We start from the raw sequence: 20,855 nt of genomic DNA on the forward strand, positions 1-20,855 counted from the left end.
GGGGGTAATCTGTCTCCAAGCTCCACCCCTTTACAAGCAATAATTGGTAAAATACTATCTCATAATAAAACAAGGAAAACCTGAACGAGGATAATAAGAATAGATGCAACGGTCCCACCCAGCAGGAAATACTGAAGAATGGTTCTCCTCCTCCTAGAACTTAGGAACCTTGAGTAGTGTATAATCACCTCTGAGATCGCCTCACCATCAAGGAAATACACCTGGAGAAGCAGAGGTAGTTATTAAAACACGAATTGTACTTAAGTTGCAGTGACTTATTTACCACTGTTCTAGGATTAAGAAATTATGTATTATGCCACATTATTCTCAAAGAAGAAATATTCAAAAGAGAATGGTCATTATCTGCAATCGATTACTAAATATAGTAAATGAGTCCACAAGCCGGCTTATTCAGGAAGTTGGAAACTAATCAAGTTAGTTTGCAAAGGTGCTGATTTGCCAGCCACAACAAGTATTCAAAAATAAAAAATCACCAATCGAACAGCAATAACATTTAACTACAAGAACTGACAAAAACTCATGAATAGCCATGAAGGAGGAAAGAGACGAGAAAGTTGAGCATAAAAATTGAGAAGCAACAACTTCAAAGAGCCAAGACAAGCCTTAGGATGTCTTTTTTTTCTTTACCAAAAGTCCAAGCACAAAGCTCAATAAGATCTCAATATAATGACGTGAAACATCGAAGTTACGAAATTGCTGTATTTTATCCTTCGTCCTCTCTTATGTGGTGTGGAAAGGTGACAGTCTGACACCGCATTTTATGAAGTTTCTCAAATTTATTACAACATCTGGATCACGATTTAAGACCCAACCAGGTTTTCCACCTGACTTTCAGATTTTTATGCTCTTGCCCCTGTCATACAAGACATTTATGTTTGGTGCAGCTTCCCTACGATCTCATCAAACCTATTTTACATAGAAACACATGCATTCAATTTCTAGCAAGTCATTTTCTGATTATCAAGAACGCATATACGGTACCCAATCCATGTCTATAGACAACTGAAATGTCTGTCCAACAGAGGATCTAATGCATGGCCTGGTATGTTTCATGCAGGAACGACCTACTTAAGCAAAAGCATTGGCCTCAATCTTCTAAAGAGTTGCAGATTTGATGTCATCTTATATTGCGACCACTATATATCAACATTAATGAGAGCAGAAAACAGGTCTACAAGATGCTAGGGAAATTCCCATAGGAAAATCCTTTTCTCAAAGTTGTCTCAGAATCTTACCACTCATAGGGTATAGCGACATATAGTAAGTAGGGATGTTGTCAAGGACATTATTATTAGGTTAGTCTGCCTCGCATTGATAAATACTGCAACTTCCAGGAGGCTAGGTTCTTCTCAAACTTCTCAATGGTCCCACTCCATACAACTTCTAATTTGTATTTTGCCCCTAGTGGAACTCCTGGATAGGTAGGCGGGTAAGTCCTAATGCCAATGCACTTTCCAGTTCTTCCAGATTTGCACTCATTAACAGAATGGTTTACACTTTTGAGCATGTTAATGTGTAAACCTGATTTCTGCCTGCCTCACAAAAATCAAGGTGTCATCTGCATAAAGTAGATAAGATATATTAACTGGAAACTTTTCCCAACTTCAAAGCCATTCAGCCATTGCAACTGTTTAGCTTTGTCCAAGATTCTGCTCAATCCCTTCCATTGCTAGTATGATAATAAAGGTGATAGAGGGCCACCCTGACAGACTCAAACCTCTTTCTGGGGAAAAGAAACCAACTGACTTATGTTGATCAAAATAGAATACTTCACGGTGGAAATGTTGAACTCGATCCATTTGATCCCCCTTTCACCAAATCCCCCATCTGTTCGAGGATGGAGATAAAATAGGACCAGTTCAATTGGTCAAAACTTTTTCTATGTCCCCCTTACATAGGATACTTGCACCCTTTACTTCAATTGCCAATCAGGAACCTCATAAGCTATTAATGAGACATCTGTAATCTGTCCCAATGCTGCTTCCCAGTATATTTGCCAGTTCTTCCAGATTTGCACCTCATTAACAGAATAGATTACACTTTCGAACATGTTACTGTGCAAATCTGATAGAGCTTAAAAAACAAGGAGTGTTAGGTTTCAAAAAAAGCACATGATTTTTGTCTGCCCATAGAAAATCAAGGGGTCATCTGCATAAAGCAGATGAGATATGTTAACTGAGAAACTTCTCCCAACTTCAAAGCCATTTAGCCATTGCAACTGCTTAGCTTTGTCCAACATTCTGCTCAATCCTTCCATTGCTAGCATTATAAGAATAAAGATAGAGGGTCACCCTGCCTCAAGCCTCTTTGTGGGGAAAAGAACCCAACTGGACTTATGTTGATCAAAATAGAATACTCACAACGGAAATGTTGAACTTACTCCATTTGATCCACCTTTACCAAATCCACCATCCATTCAAGGATGGAGATGAGATAGGACCGTTTCAATTGGTAAAAACTTCCTCTATGACCAGCTTACATAGGATACCTTCACCCCTCTGCTTCAATTGCCAATCAAGAAACTCATTTGCTATTAATGAGGCATCTGTAATATGTGCCCCCCCCCCCCCCCTAATGACAGGATGCTGATTTGAGACCAAGTTTCCCATCACTTTCCTCAATCTTTTTGTTAGGACCTTAGCTAACTTGTATACACTGCCAAAGGCCAATTGCATGCAGTCTCTTAATTCCAACTTTTCTTCTTAGATATCAGCGCAATGAAGGATGCATTACATGATCTAACCCTCAAACATTGTTGATGATAAGGATTCAACTCTACAAGGATGGGATGTCAGATTCTATATTTTTATGAATTTCCAAGACTGTAGGTAAAAGGCCATTGTATCCCCATCTACAGCTGCCTTGTTTGATGCACTTGATTTAGCTGCTATTACCTCCTCTTCAAAAAGAGGTGCCTCCAGATCACACCTTTCCTCTTCTGCTGTGGAGGCAATGCCTTCAAAATTAGCATACGGTCTCCAATTTTCCTGTTCAGTGTACAGCTTTTCATAGAAATCCAGTGTCTCCTTAATCAATTCTTTATCCTCAATGATTTCACTACCCACCATGAATTTGTCAGTGCAATTTCCCTTTCTGTGTGAATTGGCACTCTTTTAGAAGTATTTAGTGTTCATGTCTCCTTCCCTAAGCCAAAGACACTCAGACTTCTGCCTCTACGATATCTCTTCTGCTTTGGCTAGCTGTTGTAATTCAACTCTCAGGTTCATCATTCGATTGGACTCAGACAAAGTCAATTGCCCTACTTCGGACTGGTCAAATGCCGTAAGTTCATCTAGTTCCTTGGTTTTCCTAGTTTCCACCTTCTCAAATTCTTCCTTATTCCAAGTAGTGATGTCCTTTTTCGAGTTTTTCAACTTTTGTGGAAGGACGAAATCTTCACTACCAGTAAAAGTGTAACTCTGCCATCAGTGCTTCAGTTTGTCAAGGAATCCTTTTGACAGTAGCCACGTGTTTTCAAATTTGAAACAAGGAGTTGCTTCCAAGTCCCCACTCTCCAATAAGATTGGCCTAAAATCTGAGATCACCTTTAGAAGGGCAGTTTCTCTCACAACGTGAGTCATTCCACAGCAGATGACAAACCTACCAATTTTGGATGCTTGTATGCTTTTATCACCTCTGACCAGGTGTAATGAGCCCCTTAAGAGGTAAATGAATAACATCAAGATCCTGGATAATGTCTCAGAATGATTTCATGGCTCTGGATCTTCTTATGCAATTTAGCTTCACTTTCAAATCTGCAAACACTGAAGTCACCTCCCAAAACTTAGTGACTTTACCATAGTCCCCTTACCCCTATAAGTTCATTCCACATCTCTTCCTTTTTTGGACTAGTGTGAGGCCCATAAACACCTATGAAGCACAACCTATATTCCTCTTGAAAACTCTCAAGCATATATGATATGGAGTAGGAACCCTGAAGTGTGTCTATTTTGTTCCACTGACTCTTATCCCAAATCATTACGATCTTTACCCTAATTCCACATGATTTTTAATTACCCCAAAGTTGCTAAATCATTCTACCAGACCAATCCTCTTATCTCAGTCTCCTACAAATATCCACCCTCCAATTTTGAATGAGAGATTTAATAGTGGTCTTTTTCCCATCCTTATTCAACCCCGCACGTTCTAGCTCACGATAAATAGCTTCATCCAGAAAAGAAGTTGTAGTGCCTATCCCTACTTCCACTAACATGTTGCCCTTCTCGATCATAATTGATTCCACGGGCTAACCTTTTTTTTTCCCCTTCTCCTTTGTTTTTCTTCTCCTTCCAAACTTTTGCTTTGACTCCTCTTGCTGAATTTGGATTTGTCTCCATTGCTCCATTCTTAGAATAATATCCGGGAGATCATGCTCGAACACGATCACATTAACCACAAAGAGTTTGCATGCCTTCACCATGGTGATTTTAGTCCATTTCGAGGTCTCGATAAGAGAAGATTTGTCTATTAGCTCCATATTGGAATCACCCACGTACCATATCAACAGAAGAGCTTCGCAAACTGCTTGGGAAGAGAAATTCGTACCTAAGCTGGTTATTGGAACTACTTCGATGCTTGAGGGGAGAATGCGATGTGGCTTGTGGATCTCTGTTGTGGAGTAGCTTTGTCGACCGTAAAGGAGCTAATTTTCAAGCTCTGTTTTGAGAGGAGGCTATGAAGGACTTTGGTATCAAAGAGTATTCAAAGCCAAGAGACACTATGGCTAAGGTATTAAATTGGTTTGCATTTGTGTTGGGCTTGTGACCAACTATCCTCCAAATTGTCTTCTCTTATAATAAGCTAAACTCTTATATGGGCTATCATTTTTGTGCTTTTCTTATAATAGTTTTTATTTGCTTCCAAGCCAAAATATTTAACAGCAGTTGTACTAGGCCCTCTCCTCTCATTAGTCATTACCCTCTGAGATTGCTAACCCTTTATCCTTTGGATTAACAAGTGCACCAAGTGTTAAATTAAAGTTGTAAAGTGTCCTCCCACGTGTGTAACTACTAGCCTCGATACATGGCTCGAGGTACCTACTTCAATCGGTGTCCTCTCTGCTTTACCGAAGCTAGGTTTTCCTATTGGCTAGACTTTGGCGTGATGGTCCTCCAATAATGAAACTTCGAACCCTCAATCCTCATTGATCAACTCCAAATTTCTTGTAGTTCTCCCTTGCTATTTTTCACATGATTTCGTTGCTAGTAACTTTATTCCTGTCACGAGAGACCACCATTGCAGAGTCAATCTTCTACCATTCCAAAACCATTCACCAGCTTTGACTTTGTTTGCTTCTACTCTGGACGGGAGTTTGAGAACAAATTATGCCCAATCGATGTGACTTTAAGACCAACTGTGACATGCCATCTGCTTATGAACCACTTCTAGATCACCTATACATGGAGCTGAAGTTGAATGACCATTGAACTAGCCGATGAGGCATTTCCAAAGGGAATGTTCCTTTCCATGTTCTTTCCCTCGATGGATACGGATGTTGCCCTGTTGCAGCACTGATCTTAGTTGGTCATTGTGAAATCCTTACATCTTCCTTATAAGACCTAGACTGGTCTGCGTAAAGATGGAATCTTGGGTCTATGTATATCCCTGTATATCCTTGTCTCTTCCTTGCTATGTCCCCATCCTTTGCTGTAACTGCCTTATGTGATGATAATTGCATATTTATTATCCCCTAGGATACATTCTACTCTAACGAACCTCCTGCCGCTATTAAAATTCTAGACCACTCTGAAGGTCTAGAATTTTACATCTTCCTTATTATACGCTGTGTCTTCCTACCCTATCTCCTGCATTTATTACCAGACTGTAGTGAGGCTTGAATCAATGCTTCACATACCCATCGAAAGTTGCTTGAATCAATCTTAATTTGATGCATAAATCTTCAGCTGCTCGCTGTATGGACAAACTAGCTTTCAGCTTCCTCATTAATGCTAACTAATTCAAAAGTTTTTTCGCTCAAAATAGAAGTGATTCCCTGATCCATTACTAAGCAAAGGACTATGCCGGAGTTTGGAAAGGAAGAAGAGAGAGAAAAGAACTATGGCCACATCCCAATAGAGAGCATTTTAAAAAGAATATAGTCCAGGTCTCCTAAAATAGAGGGAATATGTAAGAGAATGGATTCAGACACACGACCATTTACAAATGTTGAACCCACTTGAACCATATCACCGAGGTATTTCATTCATGCTTCCACCTTTTTTGATAAGGTAATAATTTCATTGAAAAACAGGCATAACACATGCTTCCACCTTAATAGTACTAACATTTTTTGCCTTGTTTTTGACACCTCAGTTTGCAATGCCTTCCATCCAATAGATGTTTCATGATTTTGTCATGGTATTGTTGCTAGTCACAGTAGCAAACAGGAGTTTCCTGGGAAAACATTCAATCTGTAGAGTCTATAAAGTTCAGTAAGAAGCCGCTGGGAACACGAATAGCATTTGCTTCCTATATGTTCACGGTAACCCTTTTGAGCACGAGTAGGTAACATCTACACCAAGTATGCCATACTCTCAATTCCATAAAGTAAACCTATTACATGATACTTAAGTAATCTTCCTTCATCCAGATAATCCTAAACTTGTGGTATGATGCCTGACGAAACCTAATTTGCAGTGTTTTTTTTTTTCTTTTCATCTTTCCATAAAATCATCACTGTTTTTCCAGCATTAAACATGCCTTGACTTTCATTTTTTCCAAGCTCTTTTCATGCTTAATCATTCTAAGAAATTATCCATTATAAGACCCGAAACCTAATTTGCAGTGTTTTTTTTTCTTTTCATCTTTCCATAAAATCATCACTGTTTTTCCAGCATTAAACATGCCTTGACTTTCATGTTTTACAAGCTCTTTTCATGCTTAATCATTCTAAGAAATTATCCATTATAAGACCCATTTCATCCACAATGATTTCTATCCTTTTGGGCCCAAATCAGCACAATTCTGTAACCATCAAGCTGTTGCAACCTCCCAACAAAACTGGTATTTCCTAACATCACATTGAGGATCAATTGAAGCTTAACGCAGAAAATACACAACAAGATATGACCACACAAGGGCTAAAAGACATGGAAATCAGAGAAAGTTATTATTTCTATATGAGTACATACCGGCAGGCTGTTGAGAAGTGCAAGGGTCAAAGAGACATTAAAGGTGAACATCAAAAACTTTTCCAGTACGTATGGAAGATGTGCACCAAATTTAGCGGACCAACGAGGTTGATATGAAGTCAAAAGAACTGAATGCTTCATTGAATTTATATCACCCACAAAAACAAAAGTCTTAACACAGGGGTTCTCCCTTGAATTATCATCGTCAACAACACGCATTGTCCCAAGTTGCGAGCATTGCAGAGGAGAACTTGAATATGCTATCTCCACCCATGCTACACCGGTCTCCAAAAGTGGAACAAAGCATGCTTTGTCCTGCAATAAAACATCAATTTTTCACCACATGTTCAAATGCATTTTGAGTGAGGTTGTATTTGTTCTAATCATATAGCGCATTACAAACTACATGAGCAATTTTTCTTGGCAGTACATGACAAACATAAACAGCTGGAAAAATGATATAAAGATGTAACTTCTTGTCAAAATAGGACACGCTAAAAATTCACCTTGGAACACAAGCAGCTGCTCCTGTTGTTACGAATTCTACCCCAGTCATCACCACATTTCTCAAGGTTTAATATATCCATTGCATATAAGCAGTGGAGTTCACCTCCATCCCTTTGATGGTTAACCTCAAGATTATCATCATCAGGCATGGCCTGATCCAAGCATGGAATGGTAATAAATGGACTTAGTTCATCTGGGCAAGAAGTTTCATTGCCTTTCAACGAAATATGCTTGCTCTCTTCAATCAAAGAATAGGGAACACAGTAGCCTTTACCAACACTTGTTTTCATAGAGTTTCCAGGAAGGCTGTGATTCTGAGAGTTTTGATAGTGCTCAGTTAGTATAGCAATCATTTGTGACCACTCCTGAAGATTATTGATGCGGACGCCATCCAATGATAATATGACATCACCAGGAGATAAATAGCCAGACAATGGCGATGTTGGAGACACATCCAGCACCTGCTCAAGATATTGTGATTGGAACACATTAGCCACAACAATGCCTAATTAGGTTCCCCCAAATTAGCACCTTACAGTACAGGAAATTAATCCTCAATTACCACGGGGCCTTCATCATGAATGTAAAATGGAGACAAGACCAAGGGTTGAACGAGCAACGCCCAAGCACAAACAGCACAGAGCTGCAAGAAAAGTCGTCCAATCAGTACAAAGAGTACATAATATGACAAATAAATGTAGATGGACTAGCATTCCTTAAAAAGCCAAGCTGCTATAAGCACCCACAGCTGCATTATGCCAAACGCCAGCACAGTATATACGAAGAGCAGAAACTTTGGATAATGCCAGCAATAACTCGTGATTGAATGCCACAAGAGCACCTGGAAATAATGCAGCCAGAAATACAGCGATGTACTCCATCTGTATGCCCTCACTGCTTTTCCAGAATGTAGTGCCTACAAAAGCAGTTGTGAGATTCATGTACTGCTATTGCTAGGTCTCAAAACATGTCAACTGATCAGGTATATCACGCAATAGTTAGCCAATTGTTAAATCAAAGATCATGAACGTTAACTGATGAAATTAACATGCTTAACAACATATCTATTATTTGTTGTGCAGCCATGAGGCTTATATACAAAGATTTCATATAAGCTATTAATCATGCATAGAAAAAAGTACAAGAAATGTTAACTGCATATTATCCTAGAAACTCTGTGCCTCTACACTTTGATACCTCGTTTCCTCCAGCTCGATCAATTCATTGACGAAACTCTACTAGAAAAAGATTCATACCCACGTTTCCCATCAGCCCGAACACACATGTAGAGAACTTTCCGCCATTCAGAACCTTTTGGGTAAAAGGAAGAGAATTCAGGATACTCAAACAAAAGCACCGAAGCACATTATGGGTGAACTGAAATTCATATTCTTGTCCTTTGAGTATCCATTGTTTGGGCTTTGGCTTTGGGTTTCTTGTTCCAGAGGTGTGATTAATAGGAGCATCAGAAGAAGAAACATCTGTCAGTCTGTTCATGAAACGAACTCTCTTCCTTAACATACCCTGATTATATTGCTAAATAACAGTTCAAATTCTCAATCATCTCTAAGTAAGCCTTCAATGAAGCCAAAGCTTAGATGCACTGCCATTATTAATCTAGTGGACTGAAACCACAGAACTCATCTAAAGAGAAAATTATTCATCATTCTTCGTATATGCATTGTCCCACATGTATTATTTTCTCCCCGTAAAAATTAGGAAAACTAATGAAAGAGTACAAGTACAAGAAGGAACATAATCTTTCAAGAAGATTTCCATAAATACATGTATTAAGTATAGCTACATTCACATTGTGCTCCAAACATTTCAAAACAGTATTAGTCTTAACCTTGCAGCAGCTAGAGCGTGGCCAAGTTCATGCACTGAAACTGATATGATGGAAGATATGCACAGATATCCAATGTCAGCCAGTGAGATGGTCAAGCCTGATATCTGTGCCCAAAAACAAATGAAGCAGATGCAACTGTTTAGAGAACTCTTGATTTGAATGCAAATGCAAATAGCAGTTTCTAGCCCAGATCATGTCTATGTAGGTCACAGCCATGCTCACCCCTTAGCTTAAGCCCAAAAGATAGCATAAGTCAAGACCATTTCACCCCTTACCTTATTAAGCCAACTAGACAACCAACATAGGTACATGTTAGAAGCAACTTAAACATGCCTAACATCTTGCCTAAGAAAATAAACTATGCTCAAGAAAGAGAGCAAAAGAACAAATGTAACTTCATCAATATTCTCTATTCATTTTTGCTTTTCAGAGGGTTGCAAGTTTAGTCGTATTGAGAACGAGAGAAGAACTGGTATATGGGTTGGGAAAAAACAATTTTTTGATTGGTATGTAATTGACGTTCATTTATTTGCAACCTTGAGTTCTGTTTTTCAGTTCTATGAATGCCTAGAAATGACAGGAAAAATCATTTACTTTTCATATATTTTTTTCTCATTCCCAGCCATGATGGCAATGAAGTATTGGTTTGAAGCACAGTAATCCAAAGACTGAAAACCAAGTGAGTTATAATGTGAGAATACATACCATAGAAGAAAACCCAAACAGATATCCACTCATAACATAGCTCATCTGGGTGTTGCCATAATAGAGACACAGTATCTGGCCGATTTCATACAAAAGAATCTGGCAAGGATGAAGAAATGCTAACTCAATTGGCAGAAGTTAAATAAAATGGGAAAATCCTTTTTCCTTTGCTATTTTCAAACATTAATTAATTAGGAGATATAGAAGAAATAAAACAATACTGAATCTAGCAGGTGACTGACCATAGTAACTGCAGCCAACACAGCAAGACTAAATCCAACACCCATTGAGAACCAAGCTTTCAAGCACCTGCAAGAAAAGTAGTCACTTAGCAAGGCATAAAAGTTAAACTAAGCCCAAACAGCTCCCTACATAAGATAAAAAAGGTAAAAGTTGCAAAGAATAAACATATATATATATAAGATATTTACACATAAATATATAATATTAATATAACTTAACATATATACATATTTAAGCACAAAATATAGCATATAGTCAAATACAATGAGGTTTAGTGTCAACACATTAAAACTTCCACAATCGCAAGGGATGGCCTACCAGTTGAAGAGTGAAATAACAACCTTGCAAACAAAAGTTTGAATCCCAATGGAGGCCGTACAAGGTGAACTCTTCCCATTTATTTAATTCTTGGTAGGTTAAGTTACCCGGTATTCATGTTGGTGAGAAATAGCAGGAAACCGGTGGACTAGTCGTGCAAACCAACCCAGCCACCATTAATATACAAAATAAAGAAATCAAATAAGTTAGAATCATACTTATCCAAAAACAGTTAGGTTAGAAATTATAATTCAACCTCATTGGGCTTGCAAGACAGGCTTGATCTCATAGAACTAGGCTCTGCCTAACCTTCTCATATTATGTACTATTCATATTGTGAGAAAACAAGGGAGGCGAGAGTTATTGATTACTTGATAATTTGATGAAAAGATCTCAGCTCTCTCTTATTTCTTTAGCTCTAGCTCTATCTTGTTTTCTTAGCTTCTTTTAAAGAGCTGAGACTCGACATCTTAAAAAGCTCTTAGTTTTTAAAGAATGCTTCTAGTCAATCAACATTTGTTTGTCATTAATAAATATCACCTCTCAATCAGTGTTATCAAAGGCGAAGAGCGCAAAAAAGCTCTAAGGTCCGTTGGGGCTTTAAGCGCAAAGCGCAGATAAAGCGTGGGCTTTAATGAAAATCGGCGCAACTGGAGAATAAGTAAAAACATGTATATGTAGTCCAAGACAAATAATTATAAGTATGAATGACAAATATATGAACAAAGAAATTGATTTTTTTTTTACGATAAAGTGAAATATCAATTGTTTACTGTTGCCTTTTCAGGATTACACTCATTGACAAGGAAAAGTATACCTTAGAGCCTTGATGCGATACTAAAGCTCTCACGAAGCGAGGCGAAGCGCTCAACATGTTTTGAGCCTCGCTTCAGGGCTTAAGCGCGCTTTAGGCGCGCCTTTGACAACACTGCTCTCAATATCTCACAGTTTTCTCAACTCCTAGCTCAACAAATCAAGTATGTTAGATATCTAACTGTCCAGAAAAAGGTTAAGCTTAGAAATCTTAAGCTAACCTTAGAGGATTCACAAGCCAGCTTGATCTCATAAAACTGGCTTCGCCAAAGCTAAAACTTCTTACAACATATGAGTATATTCTGCAACAACATGTTGATAGCACGCGAGATTTATTGAATACATAATTTGATGTATACTGTGAGAAAGAATACACAATTTCTCACGGGAAAATTATATTGTTGATGTACCTTAACTATAATACAAGAATCCCTATTTATAACAATATACAATATTTACGGTACTCCTATTTCATGTAGGACTTCGCTTATTTACATAACATCTAATTATCTAGCACTCACCCAGAAGCCGATGCATACAAATCATATCTATCGAGCTTGTTACATATGTAACTACTACGAGGACTAGCGAAGGACCTGGTGAAAGTATCTGTAAGCTGATCATTCAACTTCACAAACTTTATAGCAATATCTCCTAAGAGTATCTTTTCTCTGACGGAGTGGCAGTCAATCTCAATGTGTTTAGTTCTCTCATGGAACACCAGATTTGATGCAATATGAAGGATAGCTTGATTATCGCACACAAGTTCATATAGCTAATTTCACCAAATTTTAAATCCTTGAGCAATTGTTTGATCCAAACTAGCTCACATGTTGCCAAGCCATTGCTCAATATTCTACTCCTGCACTAGACCGAGCAACCACATTCTGGGTCTTTGTAGGGACCTCCATTGAAGTTCAAAACACATGGTCAGTGAGCTTTTGATGCCATTTACGGTAGCATCAGGAGTTTGACCCCAAGATTTCCGCAGTCGAATGAGAAAGAAGTCATCAATAGCGATGTTGGAGATGATCAAGACTAGTTAATGGCAATCTTTCGTTCACCCTTGGATGTTTAAGATTGAGGTGGCCTAGAGATCTCAGAAATTAAGTGTGTTTGTTTTTAAAGTCTGAATCTTATTATTCAGATTTAATTATTAAGTGTGTGTTTTTTTTACTTTACAACCACTTAATGGATCTGAATAGGTCTTTACGATTAAGATCTATAACAAAGACTTAATTTCATTAAGATGCTATCATCCACATTCATTATTACTGTCGCTACCGCCTACCATTATCAACTACCACTACGCCACTCACTACCACCATACTCAACCACCACCACCATCATACTCAATCATAGCCGCCACCATTATCAACTACAACCATCCACGATTCCAACCACCATCCACTCATCCGCCTCAACTACCACAACTACTCATCACCATCAAACAAAAATAGTGGCACTGCCCATCATTATAAACTACTACCACCCACCAACACCTTCCTCAGTCACAACTACTACCACCAACCACCATTAATAACTATAACCACCTACCACCACCATCTCAATCATAATCGGCAATCTTTAAAGCAAGTTGAGGTTAGGGTATGAGACGATCAATGTTTTTAGTTTTTTATGCTCCACAAATTGGATTAGATACAGAAGCTAAAACTAAGTGTCTGCGACCAACTTATCTTTATTGGGGGAGATCTTCATGTAGATAAAGATAGTGACGGTTTTCGCTTAATGACACAGGGAATATGGTTATGGAAGTCGGAATGATGAAGGAAAGGTTGTCCTATATTTCTATCTAGCATATGATTTAGCCTGTAGCTAACACATATTTAAAAAGAGAGTTTTCACCCAATAACATTTAGCTGTAGCTTATGATTTTTATATAGTCGTTGCCCAATGTTTCCGTCACACATAATAAGAGTATCACGTGCACATGATATGTGGGAGATCATCATAGAACACTTGGCCTCCTCAAGATCTAAATATGCAAAAGTACTTCCAGAACTGTATTTAGTCGTTTCATAAAAACATGTGGGTGCATATTTTTCTCAGCTTTATATCTGTTGAATCATTTTCTTTCTCCTCTCTTCTAGGTTGCGGGATGATGACGCCGGAAGGGGAAGAGTGGCTTCTGGAGACGAGACAAGGTAGAAAAGAAAGCAAAATAGTTCGTAAAAATGTCAATAATGAAAGTCGTACTGCTATATTATCTCTAATAACTTGCTATCTCACTTTATTTGTTTGTTTTTTTATTGGAACCTTAATTTGTGTTGAACTAGTTGTTCCTTTTTTACTTTATTGTTTATAGCCGTAGTTCCTATTTTTTCTTTGTTTTCTCTTTAATATCTAGGGAATCTCTTGATAATGAAAAGAAATAGGTCACATTGTCAGAGATTGAGAATGTTCAACTGGTCTTTTTGTTTCTTCTGTTTAACTTTTCTTTAACTTTTAAACTATACAAAAAGTTCTGTCAGAAATATATTTCAGTATGTCAGCCCGAATGTAGTGCGAAATAAGAAAGGTAATCTTTGTTTGTGCTGAATATTTACCTGTCTTTGTTATCCAGAAAAAACTTCTAAGAAGAAGAACAACAACATGAAGACAAATAAGGAGGATTGTGCCAAGAGAAGGTACATTAACAGTAAATCTACGAAGTACAAAATTAGAAATATGTAGGAAGAGTTTAATTACTTATTTAATGAAGGTATCATGTCACATTGAAGTCACCAAATATTATTTTTTGTTGCTCCTCTTCAAAATTAGGGGCAGAGTCAAGGCAGATCTGCAAACTAAGTGCTCCATCTCGTGTATGAAACATTTAATGGATGCTATAAAGGAAAATTATGCACAGTTAAATGCTCTGAAAGGCACAATATTTGTACATTATCTCGACATACCGGGGCGTTCTATTAGTCTAAGTTTAATTGAGCAGCTGGCTAAGAGGTTTGACACCTGTTCTCAATCATTTGATATTGGAGGTTCTAAAATGTCATTTTGTATTAAGGAGGTGCAGGATTGCCTTGGCTTCCAATGTGTGGGCAAAAACGTTGACATTCATGGCTTGAGTGATAAAAATATCGAACAGTCAACTTTAGTACTCAAAAAATATTTTCCTGATCTTGATTTAAGAAAACTCTCAAGGACGGGTGCCCTCGATAAAATTAGAACTTTTCCCATGAATGCTGACGGTTGGAAGGATGATTTTTTGAGACTATGTATATGCTGCATGTTCTCTATTTTTTTCTTTCCACAAACCAAAATGGAGTTGTCATTTTGGCCCCTGATGTACTTTGGTAGTTCAATGGATGAATTTGAGAAACATAATTGGGGAAAGGCTATCTATGATTTCTTAATTCTCTATGTTGGGAGATTTAAAGAAGGGAAGGTCACCTATTTGCAAAGATGTCTGTCACTGTTGGAGATCAGAACCAAATTAATCTCAAATGAATGTTCGGCCCATAATTTGGGTAAGATATGCAGCTCATTTTTATCTATTTATTTTGAGTATTTTGACAGGCGTTAGCTGACCGAAGGCTGAAATTGAGTACCAGTCTAAATGTTGTAGTCTCTAAAGCTGCCATTATCACCTATGATAAAGTTGACACTAGGAGCTCGGACAAAATAAGCCAGACTTTGGTTTTGTCAAATTCAATACTACACAAACTCACAATGATATTCCTCTAGTTGTATCTGAAATTTATTAGTTCATAGAATTATCATCATTCACTGGATTATTATTGTTATCTAAACAGCTAAGAATGTGTGACGCTTGCACTCTCTTGGATTATGTTGGGGGAGAATCACCGAAATAGCAGAATGTCGGAAACACATCCGAACAGCACATAAGCACATCCAACGACGAGATGACAGACGATTGGCCAACACGTTTGCCGCTTCTTCTCCTCGGCGAGGTATTATTTGCTTATCAAATCTTTAGTCTGAAACCCAAGGCAATCCTGCACCTCCTTCCTACAAAATGACATTCTAGAACCTCCAATATCAAACGATTGAAAACGGATGTCAAACCTCTTAGCCAGCTGCTCAATTAAACTTAAACTAATAGAACGCCCTGGTATGTCGAGATAATGCACAAACATTGTACTTTTCAGAGCATTTAACTGTCCATCATTTTCCTTTATAGCATTCATAAAATGTTTCATACACGAGATGGAGCACTTAGCTTGCAGATCTGCCTTGACTCTGCCCCTAATTTTGAAGTGGAACAACAAAATATAATATTTGGTGACTTCAATGTGACACGATATCTTCATTAAAGAAATTAAATTCTTCCTACATATTTCTAATTTTGTACTTCGTAGATTTACTGTTAATGTACCTTCTTTTGGCACAATCCTCCTTATTTGTCTTTTTGTTATTGTTCTTATTCTTAGAAGTTTTCCTAAATAACAAAGAAAGATAAATATTCAGCACAAACAAAGATTACCTTTCTTATTTCACACTACATCCGGGCTACTGACTGAAATATATTCCTGACGGAACTCTTTGTATAATTTAAAAGTTGAAGAAAAGCTAAACGGAAAAAGCAAGAAGACCAGTTGAACATTCTCAATCTCTGGCAATGTGACCTCCTACTTTTCATTATCAAGAGGTTCCCTAAATAAAAAGAGAAAATAAAGAAAAAATAGGAACTACGTCTATAAAAATAAAGTAAAAAAGAACAACTAGCTAAGTACAAATTAAGGTTCCAATCAAAAAACAAACAAATAAAGTGAGATAGTAAGTTATTAGAGATAATATAGTAGTACCACTTTCATTATTGACATTTTTACGAACTATTTTCCTCTTTCTTTTCTACCTTGTCTCGTCTCCAGAAGCCTCTCTTCCCCTTCCGGCGTCATCATCGCGCAGCCTACGTTATCATCCCGTAGCCTAGAAGAGAGGACAAAGAAAATGATTCAGCAAATATAAAGCTGAGAAAAATATGCACCTACATGTTGGCATGAAACTAAATACAATTCTGGAAGTACTCTTCCATATTTAGATCTTGAGGAGGCCAAGTGTTCTATGATGATCTCCCACATATCATATGCATATGATACTCTTATTATGTGCGACGAAAACACTGGACAACGACTATATATAAATTATAAGCTACAGCTAAATGTTATTTGGTGAAAACTCTCTTTTTAAATATGTGTTAGCTACAGGCTAAATCATAAGCTAGAGAGAAATATAGGACAACCTTTCATTCATCATTCCAACTTCCATAACCATATTCCCTGTGCAATTAGCAAAAACCGTCACTATCTTTATCTACATGAAGATCTCCCCCAATAAAGATAAGTTGGTCAAAAACACTTAGTTTAAGCTTCTGCATTTAATCCAATTTGTGGAGCATAGGAAACTAAAAACATTGATCACCAATACCCTAACCTGAACTTGATTATTAATCGTCACCACAACCAATCACCATTAGTTACTACACTGAACCACCACCATCAACCAAAACGACCACCAACCCGCCTCTAGTCGACATTGACAAACACCACCAGCCATCACCACCACCAACTATCATATTTTTAAAAATTATATAATTTATTAATAGAATATTAAAGTAATTAGTATTTCATTTGAATTTTATGTTTATTAATTTTCAAATAAAGATAAATTTTATACATTTACAAATCAAACAGTCTTAATCATTTAGTATTCAGATCTTAATACACATCTGAATCAAATTCAGATGTTTTAATCTTAATGCACATCTTTATATTCATATGTGTATTCAGATTCAGACATCTTAAGCTTAAAAAACAAATGAGGCCTAAATCAAAGAAAATGGCTCTTTGGAATAACTTGAATTTTCCATTATAGCAAATAAAATTAATAGCATTATTGCTAGATTGGACTTCTGTGGTACAGGACGAGCTTATTTTTCAGGTGGTTAACTAGAGCAACGAGCTTTCTTGAAGCAAAGTACAGATTGATGTAATAAGAAATCTTTTAAAATGAAATGGGTCTTTCTCAACTAAGAAGGAAGAGACTTTTTCTTCTTTTTGGTACTCTTTTGGACTGTAATAGGATGGTGAAGGTTTGATGGAGTGTTTTGCTAGTTCGGATGGAATATAAAAGAAGACCATCGATTGATGATTCTTTATTTCTTCCTCTGTTGTGAATATTGATTATCTAGTGCTTGTTGAATAAAAGGATGAAAATATAAGATTCTTTAAGTGAATGTAAATGTATTTTGAAATTGATTAATGGATTTAGCGTGGAGAAATTAGTGTTATTCTGTTGTTCATTTAGGTTTTGTGAAAAGATATCCCTGTTCACAATTTGTATGTCCCATACGAGTTACCGGAGAAGAGATCTCGATTTGTTTGTTTTGTTTTATTTTTTTTAACTATAGAACCGTTAAAATTGAGGATCTTTCCATTAGTTTCAGGGTTTACTCTAGACCCGAACCAAATGTGTCCACCTTTTTCAAACATAAGGGACTATTTGTGTTCAGTAGCATATACAAAGGACAAAAATATGTTAAGCCCTATACATAAGGGAATATTTGGGTCTTTTCCTCACTAATCAGCTCTAGGTACAAGTTTTAAATGTCGGGGGTAAAAGCTAATGTCAGTTGTGTGGCAGCTGCTGCTAAAGTTTGGTGACTAAGTAATGGGCAATTCTCAAAACCTGCCAGACACACCATCTAACTAAACTATCAAGCAAATTACAAACATTGTTGAGAATAAGCTATATAAACTCTAAGCATAATGCGCCTCTAAGCAACAATAAAACATCAACTTAACTTCTTTTGCAATAGTACTTACTCCTTCAATTTATTTAACATAACACATGCAGCAGAAAAATTCAAGCAACGATTTAGGACATTATATCAACTGTTACTAGGCTAGGCAAACTTCAATATTGAATTTTCAATCACTGGAAAATAAAATCAGAAAAGCAATTGGTACTGAAAACCACCTTCCTCTACATACAGAGGCAAAATAAGCACCAGTTGCTAATTCATACACATCAGGTATCAAAAAACTTGGAAAGCATGAACTATTTATCTATAAAAAAGGTTATAGAAGAAGACCTTGAGTATCTTCGTCCGAAATGAAACAGGGGTTCATTCAATATTGACGACTTGTAGTCACAATACCTGCAAATTTCAATATTCGATGGCCAATTCAAACAAACTTTTCAAATACCGCTAACAATAGGGGGAAAAAGAAATAAGATGTTATTCGTACCAACAAGAGATAGTGTTGGATATGCGATTGATGCGCATAGGCAATAGAGTCTCATTGCTTCTTTGCCATCTGCTAAACCTTCGAATTCGTCTGCCTTCCATCTGTTCGTGTTAATATGATGATGATACTAAAATTTGTTTTGTTGAAGGTTTTGGTACAAACCCTAGGGTTTATAGTGGACGGAATTTAGTCATGTTTGGCGCACGTGACTTTGTTCAGTAACTGCTTTGCGCTAATGTAATCTATATGCTTAGACTCACTTTCAATTTGTTTGTTTAATTTAATTAAAAAAATACTTTTGAAAGTTGACTAATTTTAAATCTTTTAAAGTTAGTGGTCTTAAACAAATCATAATAAATGCGTGGTTATAAAGCTTCTCATTAAAAAAATGACATATTAATCTTTTTAAAATGGACTAATTAGAAAATATAGTAATGTACCAATGCATATTAACATTTCTCTTTACTTTTAAACCTGATAAATGAAAAAGATAAAGAATTTTCTATTTAAAATTATACCGGGACAATTGCCTTACACATTCCAATACAAAAAAAGATTCGTTTTTACAAGTTAGCCGATTCCTACGTTTTGAACAATTTAAAATTAAATTCAAGTCAAATCTTGAGAGCCGTGAGCCATCTACTTTGACTCTCTACCTTTCAGCGCCACATCCGTTCTATCTCTCTCTTTTTCTTTTCTTTCATCTCATGCTTTCACAGTTATCTCATCGTCATCACCCTCTACTTAGCGACCACATTTGAGTAAATACTTCACTCCACCAAGAAAAATCACTAACCGATCAATAAAATTTCGGTCAAAAAACCTCACCGAAAAACTTAGACAAAAAGTTCTTTACGATTTTTTGGTAGGTGGTTGCTTTTTCTTCTTCTACTCCTCATTGATTTCTTTTTTCTTTTGTCTTGTTTCTAATATATAGTATTTGAGTAAAGATTCAGTGAAGGTATGGGGTTTTAATGGTGATTGGATAATACTTTTATATATATATATATATATATATATATAGTATAATAGGTGTATTATACTATAGATTATGTATATAAAAATCTGAAACACTATGTTTAAAGGTACTGGTGATTTAATAATACTTATTGATGGGGATTAAGGTTGAATCCAACCATTTTGGAGTGAATGGAGAGGCAATATCTTGCATGTATCCCGAATATATGCCTACTACATCCCCGGGGATACAATGTGTATTGTGAGTCATTGTATATGCCTATTATATCCCAAGTTATTGTAACGATCTGGCTAGTGGTTTTGTGTATTTGAGCCTCATTCCCATATTTGATGCTCATCGTAGGTGTATTTATTTTTATGTGACTAGCAGGGATTGTTAGCTTGGGTTCGGGGAGGTTTTGGAGTGAATCGAAACACTTAGTTCCATGGTTGGAGGCTTAAGTTGTAAGAGTTGACCAAGGTTTGACGTTTGTGTAGACGACCTTAGATCAAAGTGCTGATGGTTTCGTTAAGTCGGGATGGTGATTTTAAATTTAGGCATATGTTCGAATTTGGACTTTGGAGGTTCCTAGGTTGATTTGGTTTTATTTGGCGAAAGTTAGTAATTTGAAAGTTTGAAAGGTTCATAGGTTGACCGGAAGTTGACTTTGTCGACATTGGGTTCGTATTATTATTCCGTGAGTTGGAATAAGTTCGTTAATGTTATTTGGGATTCATGCACAAGATTTGAGGTTATTCCGAGTAGATTAGACGTGGCTCGACGTGAGTTTTGGGAAGTTAGAAGTTGATTAGTTCCTTAGGCTTGAATCGAGGAGCGATTCGTGGTTATGATATTATTTTGTGTGATTTGAGGCCTCGATTAGGTCCATGTTATATTTTGGGACTGGTTGGTGTGTTTGGAGGGGGTCTCCAGTGTGTTCGAATGAGTTTCATATCTTTTCCACGTTGTTTGGCAGTTCTAGTCTGCTATTTTTGCATCTACGATGTATTGGGCGCAGGTTCAAGTCCGTAGAAGCGGACCTGGGGCCGCAAATGTGAGGAATGGTTGTTGGAGGCTAAGTC

General features: G+C 37.0%; 1 protein-coding gene across 6 annotated transcripts in view; it reads right to left on the reverse strand.

Moving 5' to 3' along the window:
- The window catches only part of LOC109225058 (membrane-bound transcription factor site-2 protease homolog), a 20,012-nt gene extending 1,006 nt beyond the window's left edge, over nt 1-19,006 (reverse strand). Inside the window, exons 1-11 of one of the 6 annotated variants that reach the window (XM_019389682.1) lie at nt 18,816-18,836; nt 18,659-18,724; nt 16,421-16,494; nt 10,455-10,521; nt 10,213-10,311; nt 9,508-9,611; nt 8,405-8,552; nt 8,221-8,301; nt 7,658-8,119; nt 7,152-7,466; nt 81-221 (exon numbers count right to left, since the gene is read on the reverse strand). In XM_019389682.1, the coding sequence (XP_019245227.1) occupies nt 81-221; nt 7,152-7,466; nt 7,658-8,119; nt 8,221-8,301; nt 8,405-8,552; nt 9,508-9,611; nt 10,213-10,311; nt 10,455-10,499 (1,395 nt within the window). In that variant the 5' untranslated portion in view covers nt 10,500-10,521; nt 16,421-16,494; nt 18,659-18,724; nt 18,816-18,836. The other 5 variants (XM_019389653.1, XM_019389659.1, XM_019389669.1 and 2 more) reach the window with 5 other exon arrangements.

This window comes from Nicotiana attenuata, chromosome 1, assembly GCF_001879085.1.
Source record: "Nicotiana attenuata strain UT chromosome 1, NIATTr2, whole genome shotgun sequence".
Taxonomy (NCBI): Eukaryota; Viridiplantae; Streptophyta; class Magnoliopsida; order Solanales; family Solanaceae; genus Nicotiana; species Nicotiana attenuata.